This window comes from Penicillium soppii (assembly GCF_028829465.1).
Source record: "Penicillium soppii strain IBT 18220 chromosome Unknown utg000003l, whole genome shotgun sequence".
Lineage (NCBI taxonomy): Eukaryota > Fungi > Ascomycota > Eurotiomycetes > Eurotiales > Aspergillaceae > Penicillium > Penicillium soppii.
This window is the reverse complement of record NW_026643233.1, coordinates 710973-733517: the sequence shown is the minus strand read 5'-3', so window position 1 is coordinate 733517 and position 22545 is coordinate 710973. Positions and strand designations below refer to the sequence as shown.

The 22545-nt window shown below is 44.8% G+C and overlaps 8 protein-coding genes across 8 annotated transcripts; 4 read left to right on the top strand and 4 right to left on the bottom strand.

Moving 5' to 3' along the window:
- Positions 1-252: 252 nt before the first annotated feature.
- N7529_002401 (sterol desaturase family protein) lies at positions 253-1299 on the bottom strand (the record flags this gene model as incomplete). The annotated part of the gene is made up of 1 exon (XM_057237929.1): positions 253-1299. The coding sequence occupies one exon, from the start codon at positions 1297-1299 to the stop codon at positions 253-255; it is 1047 nt and encodes a 348-aa protein (XP_057100540.1).
- A 1049-nt stretch (positions 1300-2348) lies between these two features.
- Positions 2349-2947, top strand: cyn1 (putative cyanate hydratase; the record flags this gene model as incomplete). Its single annotated transcript, XM_057237928.1, has 3 exons — positions 2349-2369; positions 2435-2874; positions 2926-2947. 3 exons carry the CDS (start codon positions 2349-2351, stop codon positions 2945-2947), a joined length of 483 nt encoding a protein of 160 aa, XP_057100539.1.
- Positions 2948-8186: 5239 nt separating this feature from the next.
- On the top strand, positions 8187-8447 carry N7529_002399 (uncharacterized protein; the record flags this gene model as incomplete). Its single annotated transcript, XM_057237927.1, has 1 exon — positions 8187-8447. One exon carries the CDS (start codon positions 8187-8189, stop codon positions 8445-8447), a length of 261 nt encoding a protein of 86 aa, XP_057100538.1.
- Positions 8448-11328: 2881 nt separating this feature from the next.
- N7529_002398 (uncharacterized protein) lies at positions 11329-13609 on the bottom strand (the record flags this gene model as incomplete). Its single annotated transcript, XM_057237926.1, has 3 exons — positions 11329-12430; positions 12493-13329; positions 13377-13609. 3 exons carry the CDS (start codon positions 13607-13609, stop codon positions 11329-11331), a joined length of 2172 nt encoding a protein of 723 aa, XP_057100537.1.
- A 1340-nt stretch (positions 13610-14949) lies between these two features.
- On the bottom strand, positions 14950-15228 carry N7529_002397 (uncharacterized protein; the record flags this gene model as incomplete). Its single annotated transcript, XM_057237925.1, has 1 exon — positions 14950-15228. One exon carries the CDS (start codon positions 15226-15228, stop codon positions 14950-14952), a length of 279 nt encoding a protein of 92 aa, XP_057100536.1.
- A 2638-nt stretch (positions 15229-17866) lies between these two features.
- N7529_002396 (putative C2H2 finger domain protein) lies at positions 17867-19379 on the top strand (the record flags this gene model as incomplete). Its single annotated transcript, XM_057237924.1, has 3 exons — positions 17867-18112; positions 18202-18890; positions 18947-19379. 3 exons carry the CDS (start codon positions 17867-17869, stop codon positions 19377-19379), a joined length of 1368 nt encoding a protein of 455 aa, XP_057100535.1.
- Positions 19380-19861: 482 nt separating this feature from the next.
- N7529_002395 (uncharacterized protein) lies at positions 19862-20515 on the bottom strand (the record flags this gene model as incomplete). The annotated part of the gene is made up of 1 exon (XM_057237923.1): positions 19862-20515. The coding sequence occupies one exon, from the start codon at positions 20513-20515 to the stop codon at positions 19862-19864; it is 654 nt and encodes a 217-aa protein (XP_057100534.1).
- Positions 20516-21502: 987 nt separating this feature from the next.
- On the top strand, positions 21503-21858 carry N7529_002394 (uncharacterized protein; the record flags this gene model as incomplete). The annotated part of the gene is made up of 3 exons (XM_057237922.1): positions 21503-21649; positions 21707-21765; positions 21813-21858. The coding sequence occupies 3 exons, from the start codon at positions 21503-21505 to the stop codon at positions 21856-21858; spliced, it is 252 nt and encodes an 83-aa protein (XP_057100533.1).
- Positions 21859-22545: the final 687 nt, after the last annotated feature.

The window sequence follows — 22545 nt, the reverse complement described above, 5'->3', positions numbered from 1 at the left end:
GTGAGTGTGTCTACAGACCTTCAGGGGTGCTATCTTTATATCAGTATGGATGCCCAAATCGATTCATGAATTATATCCAAAGGTTGCCTTTGGATAACAAGAAGGGTGAGGATATCTCCTAAATCATTTATGTCAAACCGCTCTGGAGCAACGTCTACATATGTGAACTTCCATCTTTTATTCAGCAAGCCTCGCACACGAAATTGCGAATGATGTGCAAATACAACAGTTTTGTAACGCATTTGATGCAAATTACAAGATTGGCATACCAACAGGATTACTGTAGTCGATGTTGACATCTGTACTCTCAATCCTAGGGCTACATGTTCCGAATATACGATCCCAGACACGTGTCTGCTTTCCATAATTATGACTTTTCTTCCAACCCTGACGATGATGCAAATCATGATCTTCAATAACCAACTCTGCATCAAACATTCTCATCAACCATGTCAGCGGGTTCGGCGGCGAAGCATGAAGACGGAGACCGCTATGTCCAGCCAGTTCTGCGAACATTACATATAGCTGGCAAACGTGCCATTCGTAGAACCCCATCGGCATGCCCATAAGCCTCATCGTGAGCCATGTCATCAATGGAATCCCGGCGATGTCGAAGAACTCTTGTTCTGAGTCCGCATAAATAGTGAGTAGTGGGTTGGGGTGTTTCGTGAGATGGTGGGTACGGTGGAATTTCCAAAGACTGTTGACGTCGTGCATGAGGCGGTGGTACCAGTAGAACCAGAAGTCCAAAATGATTCCATAAAGACTGACTTCAATCGGTAACCAAGCCCAGCTGAGTGAGGCGGGTGCTTCCTTTGCGTGGTATGTGAGCCACGTCGTCATGAGTGGGCGGACGAGACCTGCCAGCAGAACGGACGTCAAGGCTTTTGAAACACCAACATCTGGCACGCCGTCCCGCTCATGTTTATCGCCGTCGAGAAATCCGTGGATGTGGCCGAGTTCCCGAAGGTGGCGAAGTTCGCGGGTCGTGAAAAGGCGGGACGCATAGTAATAGTAAAAGAAGGCGATGACCGGGTGGAAGTTGTATCCGGTCAGGTGGGTGAATGTTTGGTGGACGATGAGGGGAATTCCCGCGTTGACAAGCACCCATCGATTCAAAGACCAATCTGAGACGTAGGGAATCTTGTCTTGCTTGGAATGGATCGGAACCTCCCGGTTTAGCTCCACGTGATATACATTTGCATGTTCGAATATTTTGTGGGGTAGTCTCCATTGATCGCGGTCCCAAGTTCGCCATGTGGACTTCATGTTATCCATTGGATTTCGTGTGCTTTCCATGATGAAAGTGTGGCTCTCTTTCTCTGGAGTTGTTCGAGACCATGTCGACGAGGGTAGCCTCCATCTTTATCATGCTGATCTTTGAGATTACATAGAGACCGAGGTTGGCACATGCTCTGAACGAAACGTCGGAAAATACTCATATTTAGTTTTCCCCACGTGTGAATTGGGCTCTAAATGGCATCATAAACAGGAACCAAAGGGCCAAGTCGAATGCCGATTGGTCAGTCGCAGTGGTTGCCTGAAAAGGCTTAGACCAGTGGATCAGCTATGGGCGATCATTCTCAACTGAATACTTGGAGACCCGACACATTACCCAATACGGAGTAAGTACCTGTAAGCCGTTCGTATTGTGCCGGGGAACCATGCGAATGAGGCAACAGTCCGGTTGAGATCTCGTAGAATATCGACCCGACGCAAGAGATCCTCGATCACGAGCTTCCGCTTCCATAAATATGCTTGATTAGTTGAACCACTAAACGGTTCATTGCCCTGAATGATCTTGATTTGTGTGGTCTTGATCGTTTCTCATCCCTATCGTGGTTAGTCCCTGCAAACACTGCTCACAACCTAAGGTCGGTTCATACTCGGCTGATCCTCGGGTTAAGGGGGGCCTAAATTTATGCTTATATTTAGCTCCAACTTTTTCAAACGGTCCACCTTGAATTCTTGATAAACTTTGTTTTTGAATCATCACTCGTTTTAAATCATCACTCGTTGAGAATGATAACTATGGGAGGGATTTTATATGACACTGTTCCTACATTCCTATGTGGTGGCCATAGCACTACTTTACATGCTTCAGATTCAACCACTGAAAATAACGGGAAACGAGATGAGATCGATGAGCACATACAATCCTGTAAAGATCAGATTATGCAGGCTGATCTGACAAAGCACAGCTATATTGATCTAGGAAGGTGGGACAGTCGATCTCCTTTTCCCCGCAGTACAACACTACATAACACCTCTCTGCGAACATCGAGACAACATTCACATCATTAAAGAAATTCAATCCAAGAACAACCTCGACCAAACGCTAATTTATCATGTCTCTTGCAACTCTCGATGTGAGAATCCCCTGTTATAGTATAATGACTCCCTCAAACCCCCAACCTCGCTGACGTCAAATAAGACCACTCAGCATCCATACCTCCCCACAGCGTCCGCGACGCTCTTTAGAGCCAAGGCTGCCAAAAAGCTCAGCTTCGAAAGAATCGGCGAGCACCTCGGTCGCAATGAAGTAGCCGCAGCGGCCATTTTCTACGGCCAGGCCAAAGCATCCCAACAAGATATTGAAAGGCTGGCTAGTCTACTCGGAATCCCCCAGCAGCCCTTGGAGGAACAACTCAGTGGGTTCCCCGATCGCGGTCGCACGGTGGAGATGCCCCCCAAGGAACCTCTTATCTATCGACTTTATGAGATTGTGCAGAACTATGGATATGCCTACAAAGCAGTTCTGAATGAGAAATTCGGGGATGGTATTATGAGTGCCATTTCTTTCTCTACCAAGGTTGAGAAGGAGACTGACGAGGACGGTAATAACTGGGCTGTCATCACTCTTCGTGGAAAATGGTAAGTCGATCCCGATCTCGTTGTCTGCATCACAGTCTGACGGATAAACAGGTTGCCCTTCTCTCGGTTTTGAGATAGTCTAACTAGAAAGGTACTTGAATGAGCAAGAATATCATGCATTTACTTTTAGCCCATTCGCCGTCACTGGCCGAACATCTTTGGCATGTTCCAAGTGATTTCTTGGTGACGGCTGTAAAGCAATCTAGATGCGAAGCCGCCTGGGTCCTTGGTAGCTTTGGAAAATCTTTTATCTGATGGTCTATTGGACTTCATACGGCAGCCTGCGCCTTCGACTTTTCAGCTATGATCCCTAATATGGCAAGTCATCTGCCATTTTGATGCAGGAAAACGGTAAACACCATCAAGGCTATGAAGTGATAAGTAAAACTTACAGTAGAAATATAACAGGCTCATAATGAGTTGAGTTGGAAACGACAGGATGGGCGGTTTAAGTATCAAGTAAAAGGATGCGACGTGTAAGGCCGATATAAAGTTGCAAATGACGGTAGAAATGGCCTTGCCGAGGAAGTAGTCACTCCGGGAGTAGCCATGGCAGGATTCTCTAAGGAAGACCAGTTCTACAATAATATGATTAGACTGGTGGATATGGCATATAGTTGATTGTACTCTCTCTCTTCGCCGAAGGTTTGACGCCCGCTAGACCGGACACATCAGAAACATTTGAATGGGACCGGGTGCGTGGGATTGAAATCGACTTAAATTGACTCCAAACACTCTAAACTGTGCTTTCTCGCCATAAATAAAGAGACCAAGGGTTGAAACGGGAGTCACCCTTGGTCCAATGATCGATTCCCACAGATTTGATTGGCTTCAGGAAATTAAATCTGCAATTCTCTAGTCGCATGTGACAGTTGCCATACTCACAAATCAAAAGTATGGTGTCCAAACTTTCCAAACTCAATGAAGCTAATGCGAAAATTGATGGTGTAACAAGCAAAGGCCCTGCTCTATGTTCGCTAGCTCTAGCAAGTTTTGCCAATACACGAGAAGTGATGAAAAACCAAACCTAGCATGAGTCACAAGCCCTTGTGAAGATTCTCAAAAAGGGATCGAACGCCTTGAAGATATCAGCTAACGAACGCAGTCATACAGCATGGATGACGTCATTTACCTCGATCCCTGTAGACTCGATCCCTATTCGGCGACCTATTTCTTGCACCATATGATTTTAATGATTTTTTGAACGTCGAACAAGATTCTTGAGGTCTCTACCAGAGCATTTCTAACTTTTTCCTACGCGTTAGCTGCACTAGCTAGATGTACAACAATCAACTATGATCTGGTCAAATATTTACAATTCTCTAATTCGTTTAATCCCGCTTGTGCTGAATCAATTGTGGTCCTCGGAGTATTCTAGCGTTGGCTGCGGTTACGTTGCACAATAACGGACATGGACTCATGTAAAACACACATACTTACAACCGGCTTCCAAGACGGAAACATTCAATTACCCAGAAAATACCGAATATTTCCTCGAAAAGAAGTTCACTGTAACAATAAATTGTATCTGTTTCATTTCTTCATGAACCCAGGTCTTCGAGTGCCATCTCCAAGGAGCTAATCCAATTGTTCAGTTGTTCGCACCGTGCACGATTCTCACCAGATTCTCCTGCGACATGTTGATTCCTTTTTGATCTGAGATAGAGAGAGAGGGTATAATGGATGACTCAAGAACACTTGGTAGCGTTTTAACGATAGGGTGTTCTATAATCTGCCTACCAGCGTTGTCGACGAATGTTTTCATTGCGACTTGATCTGTCAGTACCCATCTTGTTATCCCTTTTACAGTCACTATCCCGACGATAAGAATTGATTGAACCCGATAGACTAGAAAGGGACTAATTGGGCACCATACAGGGTACCTCAGGTATGGATACCACTCAGAGTTATCGGCCGTGCAATGAGAGTCAAATATGGATTCCTCCGTGTATAGACAGGCGATGTTTCTTGGCTATATTTCGAGCCCAACGTAGCTAGTATTTGACTGCATTGAGGAATTAAGAATGGTTTTCGGATACAAGCCGACAAAACTCACAAATGTCGATTCGGAACTTGGTTTTCGATCTCGAGTAAACTCAATCTTGTTTGACCAGAACTTTATTTACAGCCCTATTCGTAGTAATGTATTTCCTCAAATGTCAAGGATTGAGTTACATAATTTGGTGATCGAATTGGTTCCTCTCGGCCTGCATACTAGATCTTCAATGCTTTACAGCATTCCGCTTTAACAGACAGTAAATAATCTTAGGTCTTAGATATAGTGGCGATATCTTCATCTACTGAAGGTCCTTACCATGTCAAAAGTGCAAGTGGGGCTTGGGGTGGGCTCGGTTACGGGCCGAGGAGGAACCACTTCGTGTCTATTACGGAAGATATTAACGGAATATCGACTCATCATCCTGCGTGTAACATTCAAGCTTCAAGCGGCCGAAATATCTGCTCTTACAAACGTGGGCCGACGTTATAACTTTAAACTGCATAACCTTGCAGCTTGTGTATTTGCACCGAAGCCTACGCATTGACCCTGCACTACTATACAGCATTGAATTTGGTATTTATCTTATTAACGGTTTAAGCGGAGCTATAAATCTTGAAGACCATTTTCCTTACCTACGTCAGTTTATTTCCTTGTCTCACTTTGAAAAGCTGAGTCGGAAATGGTTAAATGTCCGAATTTTCTCGTTTTCTTTCCTACGTTTCCTATCGTTGCTCCGCTATTACTACCGCCCGTTGATCAACTTGAAACAGCCACTAGCACATATTTGACTGTCACCTTGAGTAGCTGAGTATCCAGTATGCACTTTTCTCCCAGATACCCTCCAGGTTTGATGCATAGTGCTGATCACCAGAGAAGGTCATCATTATTGAGCTTCAGATCAGATAGCCATACCTCACAAGGCACTATCCAGACTGTTGCATTGTATTACAATACTCGGATCCGAGTTAAACCGGATTTGTCAGCTCAAACCAGACGAATGGTACCTCAGATTCAAGGACGAGCGTACGATAAATCCGAGATGTCTTTGTTTATTGCCAGGCTTTGCTACAATGCCACAATAGACGAGCGTAGAACTTCACAGGACAAGCATGTATTGTCTATTTCAAAGCATCAAGCCCACCTCCTTCAACAGTGGGAGTTGTTGACTCAGATAAAAGAACGAGTGATTGAGAATGGGGGAAGTCTGTCGCCCGTTGATGAAAGGCAGCTGATACAGTATGAATGGAGATACGACCAACTTGAGGGACTCTTAAATCAGTCTATGCATGGCATTGAAGGATAAGAACGCAATATTTACACCTTCTGTTTAGCTATTTCCCAATATTAAAACTCCATGAGGGTAAGGGTCTTGAGATCAATACCGGGTGGAACATCAATGTCAATTCAGTCTTTATTGCGACTGCGGTAGTGCTTGTCAAGTTGCCAAATCACTTATATTGTATTTGCACCCCAAATTATTCAGGCAATCCTAATCTGTCTCGAATCAAGCGAGTAACTCGTCTTCTGTCTTATAGACCGTCTGCAAATATTCTTTGCGTTTTCAGCTCTTACTGGATCACTATTGCAATGTGGAATCGGCTCTACATATCCGTGTCTACAGAATAAAACACATTGAGGAGAGGCTGAGTTGCATTTTGAAGCTAATCAGCCAAATTTCTCCTTTTTGGTTGACTGATGAGGTTGTTGGACCGTCGAGTCTCCACGGTTATTTACGAACGAGACCGTGATGCTGTCCCATTATCGCACAGTGCAAAAGGCGGCGCCTAGGAATTATTAACTGCGCTCGTTGATCCTTGGGTCCGTGACTTACCTACCCATTCGTCCGAATCCCATAACCAGGTCAAAACTCCTTTAATTTGATTATGCTAAACGCAGATACAATAGTCCGTCCCTCGCGCTTATAACTCAACTTAATAGATGAAAATGCAGGAAACCAAAAGCACTACCAAATGAACCCTCAACTTGAGCGTTCAAATAGCTCGGCAAAATCCCGCTGGACTGCACAGTGGGGTTACACAGTAGTTCCCTGAATATCGCTTCAACAACCGGCTCAGGCGGAGACACCTACACCCACACCCACACACCGACACACAGACTTTAAAGTCGATGTCAACAGCAGACTTCCCCATGGTTACACCTTGTTCATCCCTTTACCTTTGACTAAAACAATTGTGATTATATTGGGCTATAATCTCCAAATTTGATGTGAAACCTACTGCTTATGCAATAAATTGCTTTCGGTTAAGGGCCGAGTAGCAAGCAGAAATTGGTGTTCCACCACACCCTTAACTTACGACTGCTCTGTGTTGTTAAGTGTTTACTATCCTTGATTTAACACTATCATATAGCGCAGAAGAGAGAGCGTCAGAATGCTAGACTTCAGACCTGATACTACGCCAAAAGGGTATATAGGCTAGGACTCAAGTAATACAAACTCAAACATACAAAGTAATCAGAGAGACATAGCATTTCTAATGGCCTACATGGCCGTAGAATGCAGGAGCAATATGTCCCAATTATTGATCCACAGGAGTCAACTTACCCTTCTTACTTTTAGAGTTTAAATAGTTTAAAGTAGATATAGTGTTATCTGATGTCTAGAAGGTTTCAATTTATTGAAATGGAGTTTGGTGGATAAATTAAAAAAGAATTGTTGTTGAAACAACAGACATATCAATGATCTCAGACACTCCATTGGAGGATCCCTGACAACAAGTATATGGTAATCTTTCCGAACACAGGCGGTTAGGCAGGAGGCTAGTTGAAAAGTGGCCACTTGCCGCTAGCTTTGCAGGTCATTAAACCCGGTGCGCCCCTTCTGCCTAATGGTAGTATGTTTATATTATGACCACATATCTATTTATCCCACTCTGCCCGATGAATCATTCGTTTACCATCTGAGGGAGGTTGTGCCACCATGTGGAGGGCGAATATACGTCACGACAGACAAGCCCCGGGCTTTATGATCCATGTTCTTTCATAAATTGGCCTTTGATCTCCAAACTTGGACTACTGTACCTCTATAGTTTATTTTCCCGGACTGAAAAGCCAAATATTTCGGTGGTTGGACATTGAATAAATTTGACAACATTCCTGTATGTGATTCACATGGAGGAAGAATTGGAGTCAGTCACAGATTCCGAGACATAGGAGGACTCGTTTCATTTTCATTCAAGCTAACATGATCAGCATATCATCTCCTTTGCCAACTGATAGTTTCAGCTTATCAAATTTCCAAGCTTCAGCACCAATAAGACGTGACTATCTGTCAAAGCAATACTGGAGAGGTACCATGGATGACGAGTCTTACCTTGCCTATCCTTCCATCGGACCCTTCGCACCCTTCGCACCATCTTTTATGTGGGAAAAGGGGAAGAGCTACTGCTCCGCAGGCGGATACTCATATGGTGCCGACGAGATATTGTACATGAATTGTCAGCAGTCTCAGTCCCTAGGCCGTCTTGCGGGAGACTATGGAGAATTCATATTCGGCATTGATCCTCGATTGGTAAGATCGTCATCTGCGTCACTGCTTCCAAGCACTACGAACTGAGAACACCATACCTGTTCTCTCTTTTTGTATCATCAACCCTGATCCTTTCACTTGAAATTTGGCACCTTGTACTAAACAACCTACTATATCTGCACAAGCGCCAACTGTTTAAATCACAGGCAACTGATAAGCAAGACTATTCTGGAGGGTGGCAGACACCCCTAGAGCAACCATCATGCCACAAACAAGGAAAGGCTACTCCTCAACCGATCCACAGTGCTCCGCCATGCCGACCGTCCCTCCCCTTTCTCCCCCCGATCATCACATATTCAAGGCTCCAAGCGGAGTGATATTGGAGGGAGATCAGCGTGTGATGACATCCCCCTGCCAACAATCGATGGTAGTCAGATGGGTAAAGAAATCTGTTCACTGACCACTCAGACCCCATACTCTTACCTCATATACCAAGCTTTATTGACTGCACCGGAGATGAAAATGCCTCTTCAACGAATTTATGCCTGGTTCGAGGAAAACACTACAAAATGCCAGCAAAGGGATAAGAAAGGATGGCAGACGAGCATTCGTTACAACCTGTCAATTAATGCGGTTGGTGCCTACCCCGATCGAATCCGTCCAATCTACACTCCTCCTGGGCAGAATTAGCTTGTTCAAAGTGGAGCATTATCTAACAGCGTAATGTTCTAGGGGTTTGAGTCGATTAGATCAAATGCCTCGGGGAAAAAAGCTGCTATCTTCTGGCATCTTACCCAGGAGGCGCTTCAGAACGGCATTCAGCCAACCAGTCAATTTCGGAAGAAGAAAGCCAGAGAAAGGAAATTGGCAATCAAGGCTCGCTTCTAGGAACTAGTCTTGAGCAATCAACATGACCGAACCAGAATAAAACAAGTAATTGTTGCTCAATTATTGTTTCCTGCTCAAAGCACCCATCGACTACAGTGACTCGATACCACTCATAATTTTTAAGTAGATTTTGGCGTCATTTAAGTCTCATATAATACGAGCTAACTTAGTTTACACCGGATGTTGCTGTTCGACATTTGAAAATTTATCATAGGACTGAGAAATATGGTATAGCTATATTGAAGACTTTCACTTACTACGCGTTTACGCAAGACTTAGTCTCCGAATTAAGTTGGACCATCCAGATTTACATATGAGCTAAGTCTGTTTTGGGATACCATATGCGTATCCCAATTTTTAAACTCAGACTAGGTTATAGAAATACACAAAGCCAATACTCTATGGCAGCGGAGGCAATATTGAACTAAACTCAGACAAGAAGGCTGTATAATATACCTTAGCAGCTGCCAAAAAGATGCTTTCGGCGCTTGATATCACCATTGTACAGGCAAAATACTGGAGAAACAATTTGCTCATGACTAACAGACGGGTAGACTCTCCCTAGATATGTCAGTTCGAAGTAGCATTTGAGTGTTCTATATCAAGCCCAACTAGTCCCAGCTTAGAGCGCAATATTATTAGTGTAATTTGACCGAGAACTTGGCATAAGGAGACTATATAACTGCCGCCGATTTCACTCCATCGTTCACATTGTGTGTCCACATAAAGGCTCTAGGATTGTCCTGCTGAGTGTGCCTGCAACATTGTATATTAGGGCCACATGTTGCTAGAGGTACCATGTATCGGAACTAAGTGTTTCTGGTCTCCATAATCCGGTTGTACAAACTATGAGATGCAAGTCCGACGCAAGTTTGCAAAATTATCTTTCACCGAATAACGATGTTTCAACGGTTCCCTCCACATTACATCAATCCAATAGACTCTTGAATGTGATACTGTGAAGTTTTCACGAAGTATGATATTCATGTATTTCATAGTCAGTGGGAAGCGACACCACTGACCTCAATATCTTAGTGGAAGTCTATGTTTGGGACTATTGAATGAATATATGTTACCCCCACAGTATTTTGTAATAGAGCTCATCAAACAATGCATGTTTACTTTAGAATTCGGGCTCCAAAGTTGCATCAGAAATGGGAAAACGATTTGTAGCAGCATATAAAATCATCATTCGGGCAGTCGAGCCCAGAGCAGCTATGCTTCGTTCAAAGTCAGTTCGTATCGCCCGTTTAAAACTTACCGTAGCAATGACTTACTTGTCTCTCAGATTGATGTGTGATATCGTTCTTCCTTGAGAACTTCATTGTCACTGTAGGCGGGGAGATACTATTCAATCGCAGCGACTCTTGTGCCCAAAATCCAAAGGCTAATCGACCCTGATAATAGTAAAAATCCAAGTCGACCGCATCACAGCTTTGCGGACTATCTGTGATATTTTGTGTCCAAATCGTGGACTTGCGGCCGTTGGGACCCCAAAGTTTGTGGCTTACGGCACAATTAAGAAGTACAATCATGTGAGCTGTCGGAAATATGATGTATCTACATGCGGACTTTTGTTCTTAAATCAACATCGGACGCCTCACATAAAGATGCATATTACTGTTTCACAGCATGTTCTACAAACTTGTCGACTTCATGGTTTTAGATGGTTGGAGAGTTTAATATTCCCGTTCTGTGTCCCATACAATCGTGATCACTGATTTCTCCCATGGGCATTGAACCCTAGCTGAGCCGAGCGCAAGGTCGACGGCAGTTTGTGTCGAGGTAACTGCTTAGAATGGTCCATCATGTTTGTGTTGTGTTTGTTTTATCTCTATCGTCCCCTGTAAACATCATACAGATTGCTGGAAATAAGGGGCATAAAAGACAGAATTGAAATATATATCTAGTAGCCGGACACTTCATACATTGAACAGATTACCCGAAAAACAATGTGCTTCGTGGGAAAATGTTTCCAGATTTGTCAGTCTCAATTTGACTCGTGTGCTATATTACAAAATCGTGTGCTATGTTACAAAAGCGTGTAATCTTTCTCTGATCGGTTGATCATTGCTCTTTTTTATTGGGTCCCGTTCCGAGTCGGGTCGACTTTTAATCCGATCTGTGAGCCGTGCCGCGCGATAAGGCCCATACAGAGCAGCCAGGCTCGCCTTGATGAACGATCTGTGGTCGAAATCTCGCCTAGCCAACGGGTGGCTTTCTGTATATATTCAAACAGTTGAGCGATTTTGAGTGTGCCAGGTTGAGTATGAGTGAATAACTCAATCAGTAGAATAGTTGTAGGTTGCATAGTATAATGGAGAATGCACCACCAAGGGGAAATTTCGAGTAGCCAGCTCATATCTGGCTTGGTTGGAAGCAACTCTAGCATGCGTTTTGCTGTTGTGACACACGCGTATGCCATGTACTCACATGCAGCATCCGGTAAGTCCGGTGAAAGTCTGAATCGTGATAGACGGCGAAGACATGGTTGCGAGATGATCAACTTCGTGGTGTAAAACTGAAAGGCTAGACGAGTGCGCTGTTGAGCGAATTTTTGGGTAAAAGCTGACTCTCTGAAGTCGAACTCATTTGGTAGACGGGACAGCCAGTCCTCGGCATTTTTATCAAATGTGTAAATTGCAAGCGCAAGCTCAGCCCATGGGCGTCGCGCCGCCCCAGGAGCATGCAATGTGTTCAATACCTCTTGTAGAAGAGATACTAGATCCACCATGTACAGGAAGCACAAAGAATCATTGGGTACCAAAGCTGCTCGGATGTTCTCAATATCTTTGTTGGTGTTTCCCTCAGTCAGCGACAATACGTGGGCCAAATCGGTGTCATCACTCAGAGTTTGCCGTGACTCAGGCCAAGCACCATTGCAGAGTAAAGAGGATACCACAGCATTTCTTGTACCTTGGTTTGTAACAACGTTCTCGAATCGTGTATCCAGAAGTTGTGCCTCATCCAAGGGCAACGGAAGGGGTGTAGTGCAGAAAGTAGTACACGTGGTTGGTGCCCGACCTGTGATCACGCTTAATCCAATATCCAACATGAACAGCGCCCACCATAGTCGGTATCGAATCTCTTTCGATATATAATGGGTAGTACGACTCTCGTTGCGCAAATGTAGGCCCATGGTTACTGCTGATTGGATTGCCATGCCAGTTATTTTCCATGATCTGAAGATACGTAAGCAAATGCATTATTCCCTGACGTAGGTGCCAATTCAGATGAAACGTACCTATTTATCTGGCCAGTCGAGAAGAGATACAAGGCAAGTAGGCCATATATCTGTATTGACTGTAGGTTTTGCTGTTCTAAAACTGCTGTACTCCCCATTGCCAGTTTCCACGCCCGCGCAAAGTAAGTTGGATGCAAATGATCGTTTGATTGAGTGTGGACTAGTAGGGTCTCATGTCTCGATGCAATGGCAAAAACAAGATTCAGAATTGCAACCCATCGTCTACCGGGTCGGGCGTTTGGATTTGAGCGAAAATATCGATATTGTTTCACAAATGTCAACTCTCCAATAATAGGGAAGGACGACTGCAAATGGTAAAAGTAAATGGCAACAAGTCTATCCGCGGTTTGCGGGGGTGGCTGCTTCGTGGGGTCAATCTCTTCGCTGATCGAAATTTGGATGTCGTCCTGGTAATAATTCGCAGAGGATATGGAAGGCTGACCTGTGACTTTTTCGTGGGATGTTGAGTTCCTCTGGTCGAGGTCTTGTTTGAGTCTGCATAGCCATGCTATCTCCGAATGTTCGCCAACAAACCCCATCCCCTGCCCTTCACCATTTCGGTGGAAGTCCTCTTCAGTGTAATCATTAATACCAACTGGAAACGCAAGATTAGTCGAATTTCCGCACGTTAGAGAGGTATTGAGAAGTAGGATCCGATTCAATGGCCTCCGCGGCGAGTACATAAAGACCGGATCGTGGATTCTGAGCGGTGAGCCCATTTGATTCAACGTTTGATCCAAGAGATAAGCCGAAGACGCATCTAGCCAAGGAGAGAGATTGCGAAGTAGCTTAGTCAATTTCTGAATGTGCAGGTGCATGATTAGGTGACTCGGCTCCCTAAAGCGAGTGAGAAAATATTCCACGGTCTATTCATCCAATCTTACTCCTTCGTTTCCTCATTCCGATAACCGCATGGAAACTTTTCATCTCGACAGCGCTGGCAGATCGGATGATCTCCACTGCATTTGACCTTGCGCTTGTGGCAATTATTGCATGCCTTTTGAACCCTCTTCTTTCGAATGGCACTGACGGGATGCGCGACATGCGGCACCAGGATCCTACTCTTCTTAGGCTGGCTGGCTGAGCTCGGCGCGAAAGCATTTGTACCGTCAGACATATTCACCGGTGGTGCGGTGGAAGCTCGATTTAGCCTTGGAAGATAGTCATGTGATAAATAGTCGTTGATTGACTAGTGTCGGCTAGGTCTCTGCAGGAACTTAAGCGTATACGCAGTGCCGGGATGTACAAAAACATTCCCTTTCAAAGTCCAGAAATCTTATTCGTTTATCTGCTGTTTTTTTTTAAGATATACAAATTGTTATGTAAAAAATTGCCACCTTGCCGGGTTACATCTGGATTTTTGAAAGTTCAGCCAGAAAGGTCATTCGGAAAAAACTTGAGTACGGGTTACACCTGAACACACAAATGCGGGATATATGTTGTAATGGAGTGTTCGAGATTAGGGGCCCCAGAACCTCAGTCCAATGAATATGAGTGCCCTTGGGGATTCTTGCATCATCCCGCGGGTGAGACGTGACCATTTTAGAAGTGTTATAATCAGAACGCCAAGAAGACCCTGTGATTTTTGGAAGTCGAAATTTGCCTTGTGAAGATAGAATTAAGGACCCCTTGAAATAATTTGTGGCAAGCTCTATATAGCTAAAGCGATCTAGGACTCCGATCAACATTCTCCAAATGGCCAATGATCGTCATGTCTTCGATGCTATGTGTCGGTCTGATGCTGGATCTGCATCGAGCTCCGACATTGAACCAGGGGGCGTTTCCTATGTAACCCGTTTGCCAAGATTCCAATTTGCAAATAAAGTGTAGTAGACATCTATCAGGCCGATTATGATCGCCTTCTTTATGGGAACTAAATGAGATCAAATTGAAAACGGTAGTCATTCGTGTGCTAGTTTTAGCTAGATTTAGTTAGCGCCACCCACATCGCTGATCCTTTTTGTCATTAAGAATTGGCACGTTCTAAAGCTTAGCGAGATAATTTTTAGAAAGGGCTGTTTGATTCGTCAAAACAGCTGCACTCACGGTACATTATATAGAAAATCTTCATTCCCCACCCGAAAGTACATTGACCAATCCATGTATTTCACTTGGACAGCAGCGTAGGCATACAAATCATGATCATTCAAAACAGAAACTTGCAGACCTCCAAATCCATTACGTGACTTGGACATCGTTAAATTTGATTCTCCCATCACGTTTTCGACCCATGGTGAGACTTCTTTCGGAAGAAAAATTTCCCCGCAACTCGGTTATGTGTGACCGTAGAAAGGTAGAGGTCTTTAGCGAACATGCAAAGGTCTGCCACGCAGTGAAGCTAGACTAGTTTTATCTAGATCCTCCAATAATCGGTGCTCGATACGATAGATCGATGCAGGGTCCGATCAGGCATGGATTAGCTTAGCAATACAAGCGAACATTTTGTTAAACTTACTATCATGACCTTAGAGGTCTTAGCGTAATGCTGAGACAGAATGGCAGTGACATTGGGATGATTCGTAGGTGCTCTACTTTGCTATCTTGGCTACGATTGCCGCCTTTTGCACATCCGACTGAATTCCTGCTCGCTGTCCGCGAGAACATAGTTCGAAACCGCGTGTCCTCAACCTCTAATCGCTTCGACTTTTGGTCAAACCGCACATCGGTGGAAATCAGCACACGAGAGCTACCCCGGTGGAGGCCTTGCATAATGCCGTCACGTTCCTTCTGGGGCATCTCGGCGAAACGTCAGAGTGCAGTAGCATCAAACTCAATTCTAAGACCCGGTGAGTTGGCCGACATATATCCGAAGCCAATAAATAGCAGTATAGAGCAGCTTCAAATAGCAAAAATCATACCCATCTCCAAGGTCCCCGGCGGAATTCCCGCTTACTTGATGCAAGAAATGTGCTTTTTCAACCAAATGATGTTCTCCTGCGGAGACTGGACATGGACTTGCTTCGTGAGCCAATGTGTCTTTGGGCGGAACATAGGAGGGACATGCGGTATAAAACTCGTCCATGCGGTCGAAAACGTTGATACGATATGTCCTCTCTGCGATAATGTGAAGATGATATCTTTGCGACAGAATGCCAATGCTGAACGCCGGGAAAACATTGAAGCTATCAATAAACCCACGATTTCCTTGTCCGGAGTTATTACGACAGCTGATGAAGCAATATCTGAGATGGAAATATTTCGTGAAATATGAAACCAATCACTGTGATATAAAAGACAATCTTCATCAAGAACCATTCGAGCACCACAAGAACGCAATGCTAGCAAACACCTAGACAGCGGTGCATTTCCCGCAATCAGTCGTCCTGGTTCCCTTTTGAAGCTCATCTGAATCATGTTGTGTTGGAAGGAAATATATCAATGGAAATCATCTGTATATTTTTACTTGAACGATCTATTGTTCGAAGGAAGGTTGTTTACTGTTGAAAGAACAAAGCGATACAGCGACTGTGCTTTGTGGGAATATCGTGAACCTTTGCTTCTAATGTATGGAGATCAATATGCCGTGCTTTCAGTAATTTCTATTGCGTAACCCTATTTTACACAATATGCTAGTTCGCTGCTAGAAAGATGCCCCCAAAGTTCACAACAACTTTTTAAAATCCTCAGCGTAGAGACATAAAGCTTTCAGGCCCCCATTACCGGGTGAAAATTTGTCATTATCTGATACTTAGCTAGTGGAAATGTGTACTAATTCCAAGGAGCCATAATACTATGATACACCTTGTTGCTCTATGTCTCACGCTTAGTGAGACAGATTATTAATAGGGAAGATATTCCCTCGAGAAAAAACGCGTAGAGGCCTTTATGTTTGAGACGGAATCGTAGTTTCAGGTTGCCTACCCTAATTCGGGATCTCACTTTAGAGCCATAATAAGCTTCTTTAGCACAATTTTAGTCACCGATGGTAGAAAAATATCATCGTTCCCAAAGCTCCTTTAGCTTCCCAAACTGAATGTAGACAGGAGTATTAGTGCATCCCCACGGAAGGCTCATCGAGGGAGATAGGTAAATCTAAAATTAGTAAACATAAATAGCTTTTGAACAGAAAAAATTGACTCATCAAACTTTTTGACACTAGGTAGGTAGGTGAGGAAGGAGCGCCAATTCAGAATTTTAAATTTAACGGAATGTAGCCCTAGTACGGACTATAACTAGCCGGAAACACTAGATAATCTGTGATAAATTTATAGATAGGTTAGGGCTCGGAAAACGAATACTAAACGCTCCCTATCCTCTAAGCTTAATTCTAACGTTCTTAAAACTATAGGTCTTATTAAACGGTTCTTAATATCAAATTGTCTAGAAAATTGTTCTTGATAGTATCCTTCAAGCTAATTATAAGCGCGGGGTGTTAAAGTGCTTCCTCGACCTTATTCGAGCTATACGTAAGGTATTAGCTAAATGCTAATCAATTTATTTATATAGTGAAATAGTACTAGAATTAATCCTAGTTATGATACGGCTTTGTTTCTGGTTTGCAACGTCCTTATAGTTAACGCAAATCGTAATCATTTATAGATATATAAGAGCGCCATAGGAACTGCTTACATATTCGGAATTCTTGATAAAGCCACAACAGAAGGTTTTGGATAAACACTAATCTCACGAACTTTCCTGTCAAAATTGCCGTAAATGGTAGAACATTTTCTCAGCATACAATAGATGAAGTAGGGTTGTGGTTCTGGTGACGATGCTAAGGGCCATTTAGGGGCGAAGCCACCCGCTGCCCGACTCACCGGGGCTACGTTGTCTCTTCATGAAAAGGCACTGAGAACACATGGAATAAAGAGAATAGACGCCCTTGCGAATACTAACAGCTCTTTCTGCTTCCTCGAAGTTGTGGCCAGCGATTCAACAACCTTGGAACATTCCTTGCCAACAGTTCTGTATACAGCCCATATACCTAGATGCCCAGGCATTTATAGTTATATGTAAAATCTCATTGACAGATGCTTTAAAAGAATGCTCATACTTTTGGGTATGACCGATCTCTTGTAGACCTTTGGAACATAGTGGTATCCCGGACTTTTTTAATTGTAAACTTGGTAGTTCCAACATTATAGATGGAAGATAGGAATCTTTCTATGGACATATGTACTTGTTTTGGGACAAACAATATAATTTGGATCGGGTATTTCTCGGGAAACGCCGTGGAAAATTCAGGTTGTTCTCTTTTTCCAAACGATCAAGCAACAGACAGGCAACATCTAAGCTTGTTTCCCTTCAACTTCTTTTAAGCCGTAGGACTTCCTCCGCGTGTGTGTTTTTTTTCTTCCCTCAACCACCAGTTACTTACCCGTTACTTGAACGTTGCATCAACTACCATCGTGTATCGCATCGTTGAAACGCGAAGATGTCGAGCGCCAACAAGGTACGCTGTACCTACGCATCATGCGGGTTATACTTCGACTCGAGTAATGATATGCAGAGCCACAAGACTATTGCAGACAAGCATCACTACTGCTTAAAGCATGATTTGGACTTCCCTAATGCAGCGCTGCTTCATTTACACAAGATCATGAGCGAAGAGCACTTCGCCTGCGTGGAATGTGATCTCGAGCTACGCAGCGAGGCTGGTCTCAAGCACCATGCAAAGATTGTACGTTCTTGAATAGTTCTTCATCGATACTACCTCAAGCAGCGTGTGCCAAAGAAGAAACATTACTGATACTTCTTTATCTCATGTAGACCCACCAGGGAGACAAAGAAGTTGCTTGCCTCGGCTGCGGCCGCAGGTACAAGTCTGCTGCTGCTGTGATGAAGCACATCGAAGACAATGAATGCCCTTTCCTCAGTCTGCCAGAGAGGGGGCCCTGCGAGAGCAACTTTGACATTTTTGGTGGAGAAAGCATCATGGAAATGGGCAGGTCGTCTCCTGGACTATCTCCAACCGACGTACCGAGCGATGACGATGATCCTGAAGGCGGCGTCCTCTTGGATATTACCACGGAGCCATGTGCACCTGTGCCTTCTCCCGGTGCTGCGCTTTCTAGCCAGCAATGGCCGAACATGCGGTCGATGGGTTCTACCCGTGAGAAATCAGATAGCACCTCAACTGAATCGACTGGTGGCATCTCCCTCATTCCCACTGGCTCTCTTCTCGATCAGGATATTCCGATTTCAACGCCCATTATATCAGTTGCGCAAGACATCGAGGAGGATCTGCGCGCGATCACTTCAAGTGGTGATCAGGAGCTCTCCTTCCTTGCTGGACTGGGGAGTCCCCGGCCTAATGCACATGGAAATCGGGCAGTGGTCAATCCCGAAGATTTCTGGAATGCATCGAGGGGACGCTACATCTGCAACTGTAACGCCTCCTTTTTGCATGTTTCCACCTTCATCCATCATATCGCGGAGGAAGACGACTCTATTCTTGAGTAAGTGCTTCCTTTCTTGCCTACGAAGGATGCCCACCTAATGATATGCCTTTCAGTTGTCCCCGATGCGGCAAACGATTCCCCACTCACGCCGCTCAGGTCGCCCACGTGGAGGCTCCATATTCAAAGTGTGCCGTCCGCTCCACTCCCGCCGAGATAGAGAAAGACCTTAGTGAAATCACCCGCGGTTTTGCCGAGATCAAGAGCCATGATCAGCAGGAGTACGAGGATGCCGATGATGTTATGGAAAGCAGCCAGCCTTCCAACGATACTTACGGGTCCACCGACGACGCCACGGAACACGCTTTGGATACCGTCGAGGGTGATGTACATGAGGACGATGTCGTCGAGGAGGAGTTCTTCCAACATGCGCTTGAGTACGTCGTTGAGGACACTACTGATACCTCCGTCGATGACATGCTTGCGCAAGGTTTGAGGGGATTGGTATTTTCTACCAAGGAGGACGGCGTTAAGAAAGAGGGAAATTGAGCATGGGCAGCGGGCTTGGAAGAAGAACAATGGCGAGACTGAATAGGCGACAGAATATGAGCTTCAACAGTGAGCTTTAATGCCATCGTTTGAATCATATACCACAAACTAGGTTGAGAAAGGTGCTTTTGCAATAGTTTTACAGCAGAAATGATTTTGACTTCAACCTGATTACAGCGCGATAGCATGTGTTTCGGTGTACCAAGATACACCCCCGAAGAGGTAGCCCTGGAGGACTTGATTTTATTAACATTGAAAATTGCTGTCCAGGTGTACACTTGCGACTGCTGGGCTGCTTTTTGAAACAAAAAATAACCTCACACCCAGGTTCGTGAACCAAAATAGCGGGAGGGATACCTGACACAAATTAGAAATGCAACGAAACGCCTGATCCCAATGCTAAGCCGGGTCAAATAATATACATGTAAAAAGAGAAGGGTGGAGACGCTGTACAATGAACTAACAAACCAGAAGCAAAGATCTCAATCCTTCTTCACAGGTTCATCCTTCCCATCCTCCTCCTTAACACCCTCACCCCCCTTCCCATCCTTCCCACCCCAAGTCCAAACATCCCAAATGTGCTCCTGGATCAAATCACCATACCCCTTCCCCTGAGCCAAAGCCTCCTGCTCCTCCCTCAGCCTCCTCTCCTTCCAACCCTCGGACTCCCCACCCATCCAAACCCGCTGCACAACGCCCTTCTCAGCAGCCTGGCGCGCCTTGAGCTTCTCAATCTCGGCACTCACAGACCCATCCCCCTTCTCAGAGAGCTCTTGAATGCGAGCAGAGAGCTTCTCATCCTCAGCCTGGCGGATTTGCGCATCGCGTGCAGCCCGAAGTCGCTCTTGGATTTCTTGCGCGCGCTCGCTCGGCAGACCCGAGAGGGAGCCGTGGAATCGTGAGATCTTAGCGTCGATCCGGTCAATTATGCTTCGGCCGGTGCGGTCTGCCACGATGTGGTTTGCGGAGACGCCGAAGGAGCATAGGACTAGGACGGTGAGAGGGTCTAGTTTGCGTGGTGGGAGGGCGATTAGGATTGGGGCTCCGATCAGGAATGTGTAGGCGGCGTAGTTTTTGAAGCGCTTGTAGTCTGCTTCGCGGGACGCTTGAATGTCTGTGGGTTCTTGGGTTGCCATTTTGGTAGAGTTGAGGCTCTGGGGTTGATCATTCGACATCGACAATCTTGGTGTTTGGATGGAAATTTCACGGGTGGCTGTCTATGCCAAGTGTGCAGGTCAGGTGACTGGGATTCTACCCCGGAGTTTATTTTTTGTTTTATTTTTTTTTTTTGGACTTGGACTTGGACTTGGACTTCGGTGCATTTTCTTTTCGTAAGTTGTGTTTGTGTACAATATTGCACATTTCAGTGGAGCGGATTGATGCGCTGTTCATTTCTCCGAATGATACACCTGCCACAATGTACAGCCACTCTGTAAACAGCAGTGACGTTAAATGAAGCTCAAGTGGAGTGTTTTTCGGCAACTTCGGCACCTTGGCGTTGGCATCGTTGGCATCAATATTGTGAGGCCAATCATTTTTCACTTGATGTAAACTAGTCATGATCGGTGTGCCATTGAGGCGCCAACTGGAATGAAACCCCAATAATAGGGCCATGTTAACCCCTATACGGCGACAAAGTCCTGTGCTGTCTCACATCCGTTTAAAAAGTCTGACAACACGCTGGAATATAACCTTGTTATCAATTCTCTATACACCTTCGGTACATCTTCAATCGATACTTTCTACATATTCTTAAAGTCTTTCTATTCTCCAGTGTTATTGCCAACCCCATTTCATCTGGGCATATACAGCGGCCAAGTATTAATGGTGTCGGAGCAATACGCAAAATTGGTTGAAATCTCCTGTATGCTAAACTCGCCACTAAATCTTACACATGTACGTATACTGTGGCGCAGGAACACTCCGAAACCATGACACGCAGTTCCCTAGGCAGACATGTTAGCACTCTGGTAATAAATGCTACAATATACAACGTAAATCGGAGACTATAAAAATCCCCCTCTCTTATCAAACCCTTCCTTGTCTCCACTCAAACGTTCGATCTCCACTTGACTCTATCTCTCTGTTTCTCTATCACAAAAATACACTTAATCAAAATCAAAATGTTCAACAACGATCTCTTCTCCTGGTTCTCCTCTAAGGAGCCCACTGCGCCCGAGGCAACCTGGGATGCAACTATCGCTACGATCCAGAAGCAGCCCATCAGTCCCGAGGCTCCCTCCACCCATCCGGTTGTCATCGAGGAGCCGGTATGTGATATTCCAGATGTTGTCAATAAACCCAGGTTGACTAACTATGACTCCCAGAATTCTGAAGAGAACATGAAGCTGCGCGGTGGTGGGTTTGGTGAAGTCTGCTGTGGCGTGTAAGTTATTTCCATCGCTTAGATGAGCCTAAACTGACGACTTTCAGTCTCACGGCTCTTTGCTGCTTCGAGTGCTGCGAGGACTGTTGCTAAGCTTTGTGCTCGGTCTCGATACCGCCACACTGTCGTCTTCTCGATATGCGCGGTACATTTGCCCCGTCCGCTCGCTGATACTTCGAGGGGGTTGCGAATATCGATTGGAGGGTCAGCTCATTCCTGAGTTCCGGGGGAATTTCTTTTTGATTGCGGTACCTTATGCCTTTTTATGATTACGTATTTCTTTGCTATTGCGTGACTCTTGCGTCAGACGGAGTATGGGCTCGGCTTTTTACATACCCTTACTTTTCCTTGCTAGCAAATCGATCAAGAAGTGCTCTTGCTTCTATTAATTTTGTCTTCCCTTGCCCAATGTTAATAGTTTGGGATATTTGGCTGGCTGGGTTTTGTAGTGAGAAGTATGCGCCAGCCTCTTTAGCGAAATATTGTACTTCCTATCTGGGAAATTTCAAGGAGGCATGATCTAAACTTGGTGAGTGTCTTCATAATATTGCCCAGTATAATATAATACATCGTTCTTTGGATTACCAAGTTAATTTATGGTCTACTTATCGCAGTCTACAACCTACACGATTCTACACGGTTCTACAAGAATTGAAAGTCAGATGTAAATATAGTATATTCAACATGTCAGTTGTCACCAAATCTGAAAGACTCCTCACGAGCATGGCGTCGCAGGAACTGCCCAAATCAGAGACTGTACATGAGTTATATCCCCCAGTA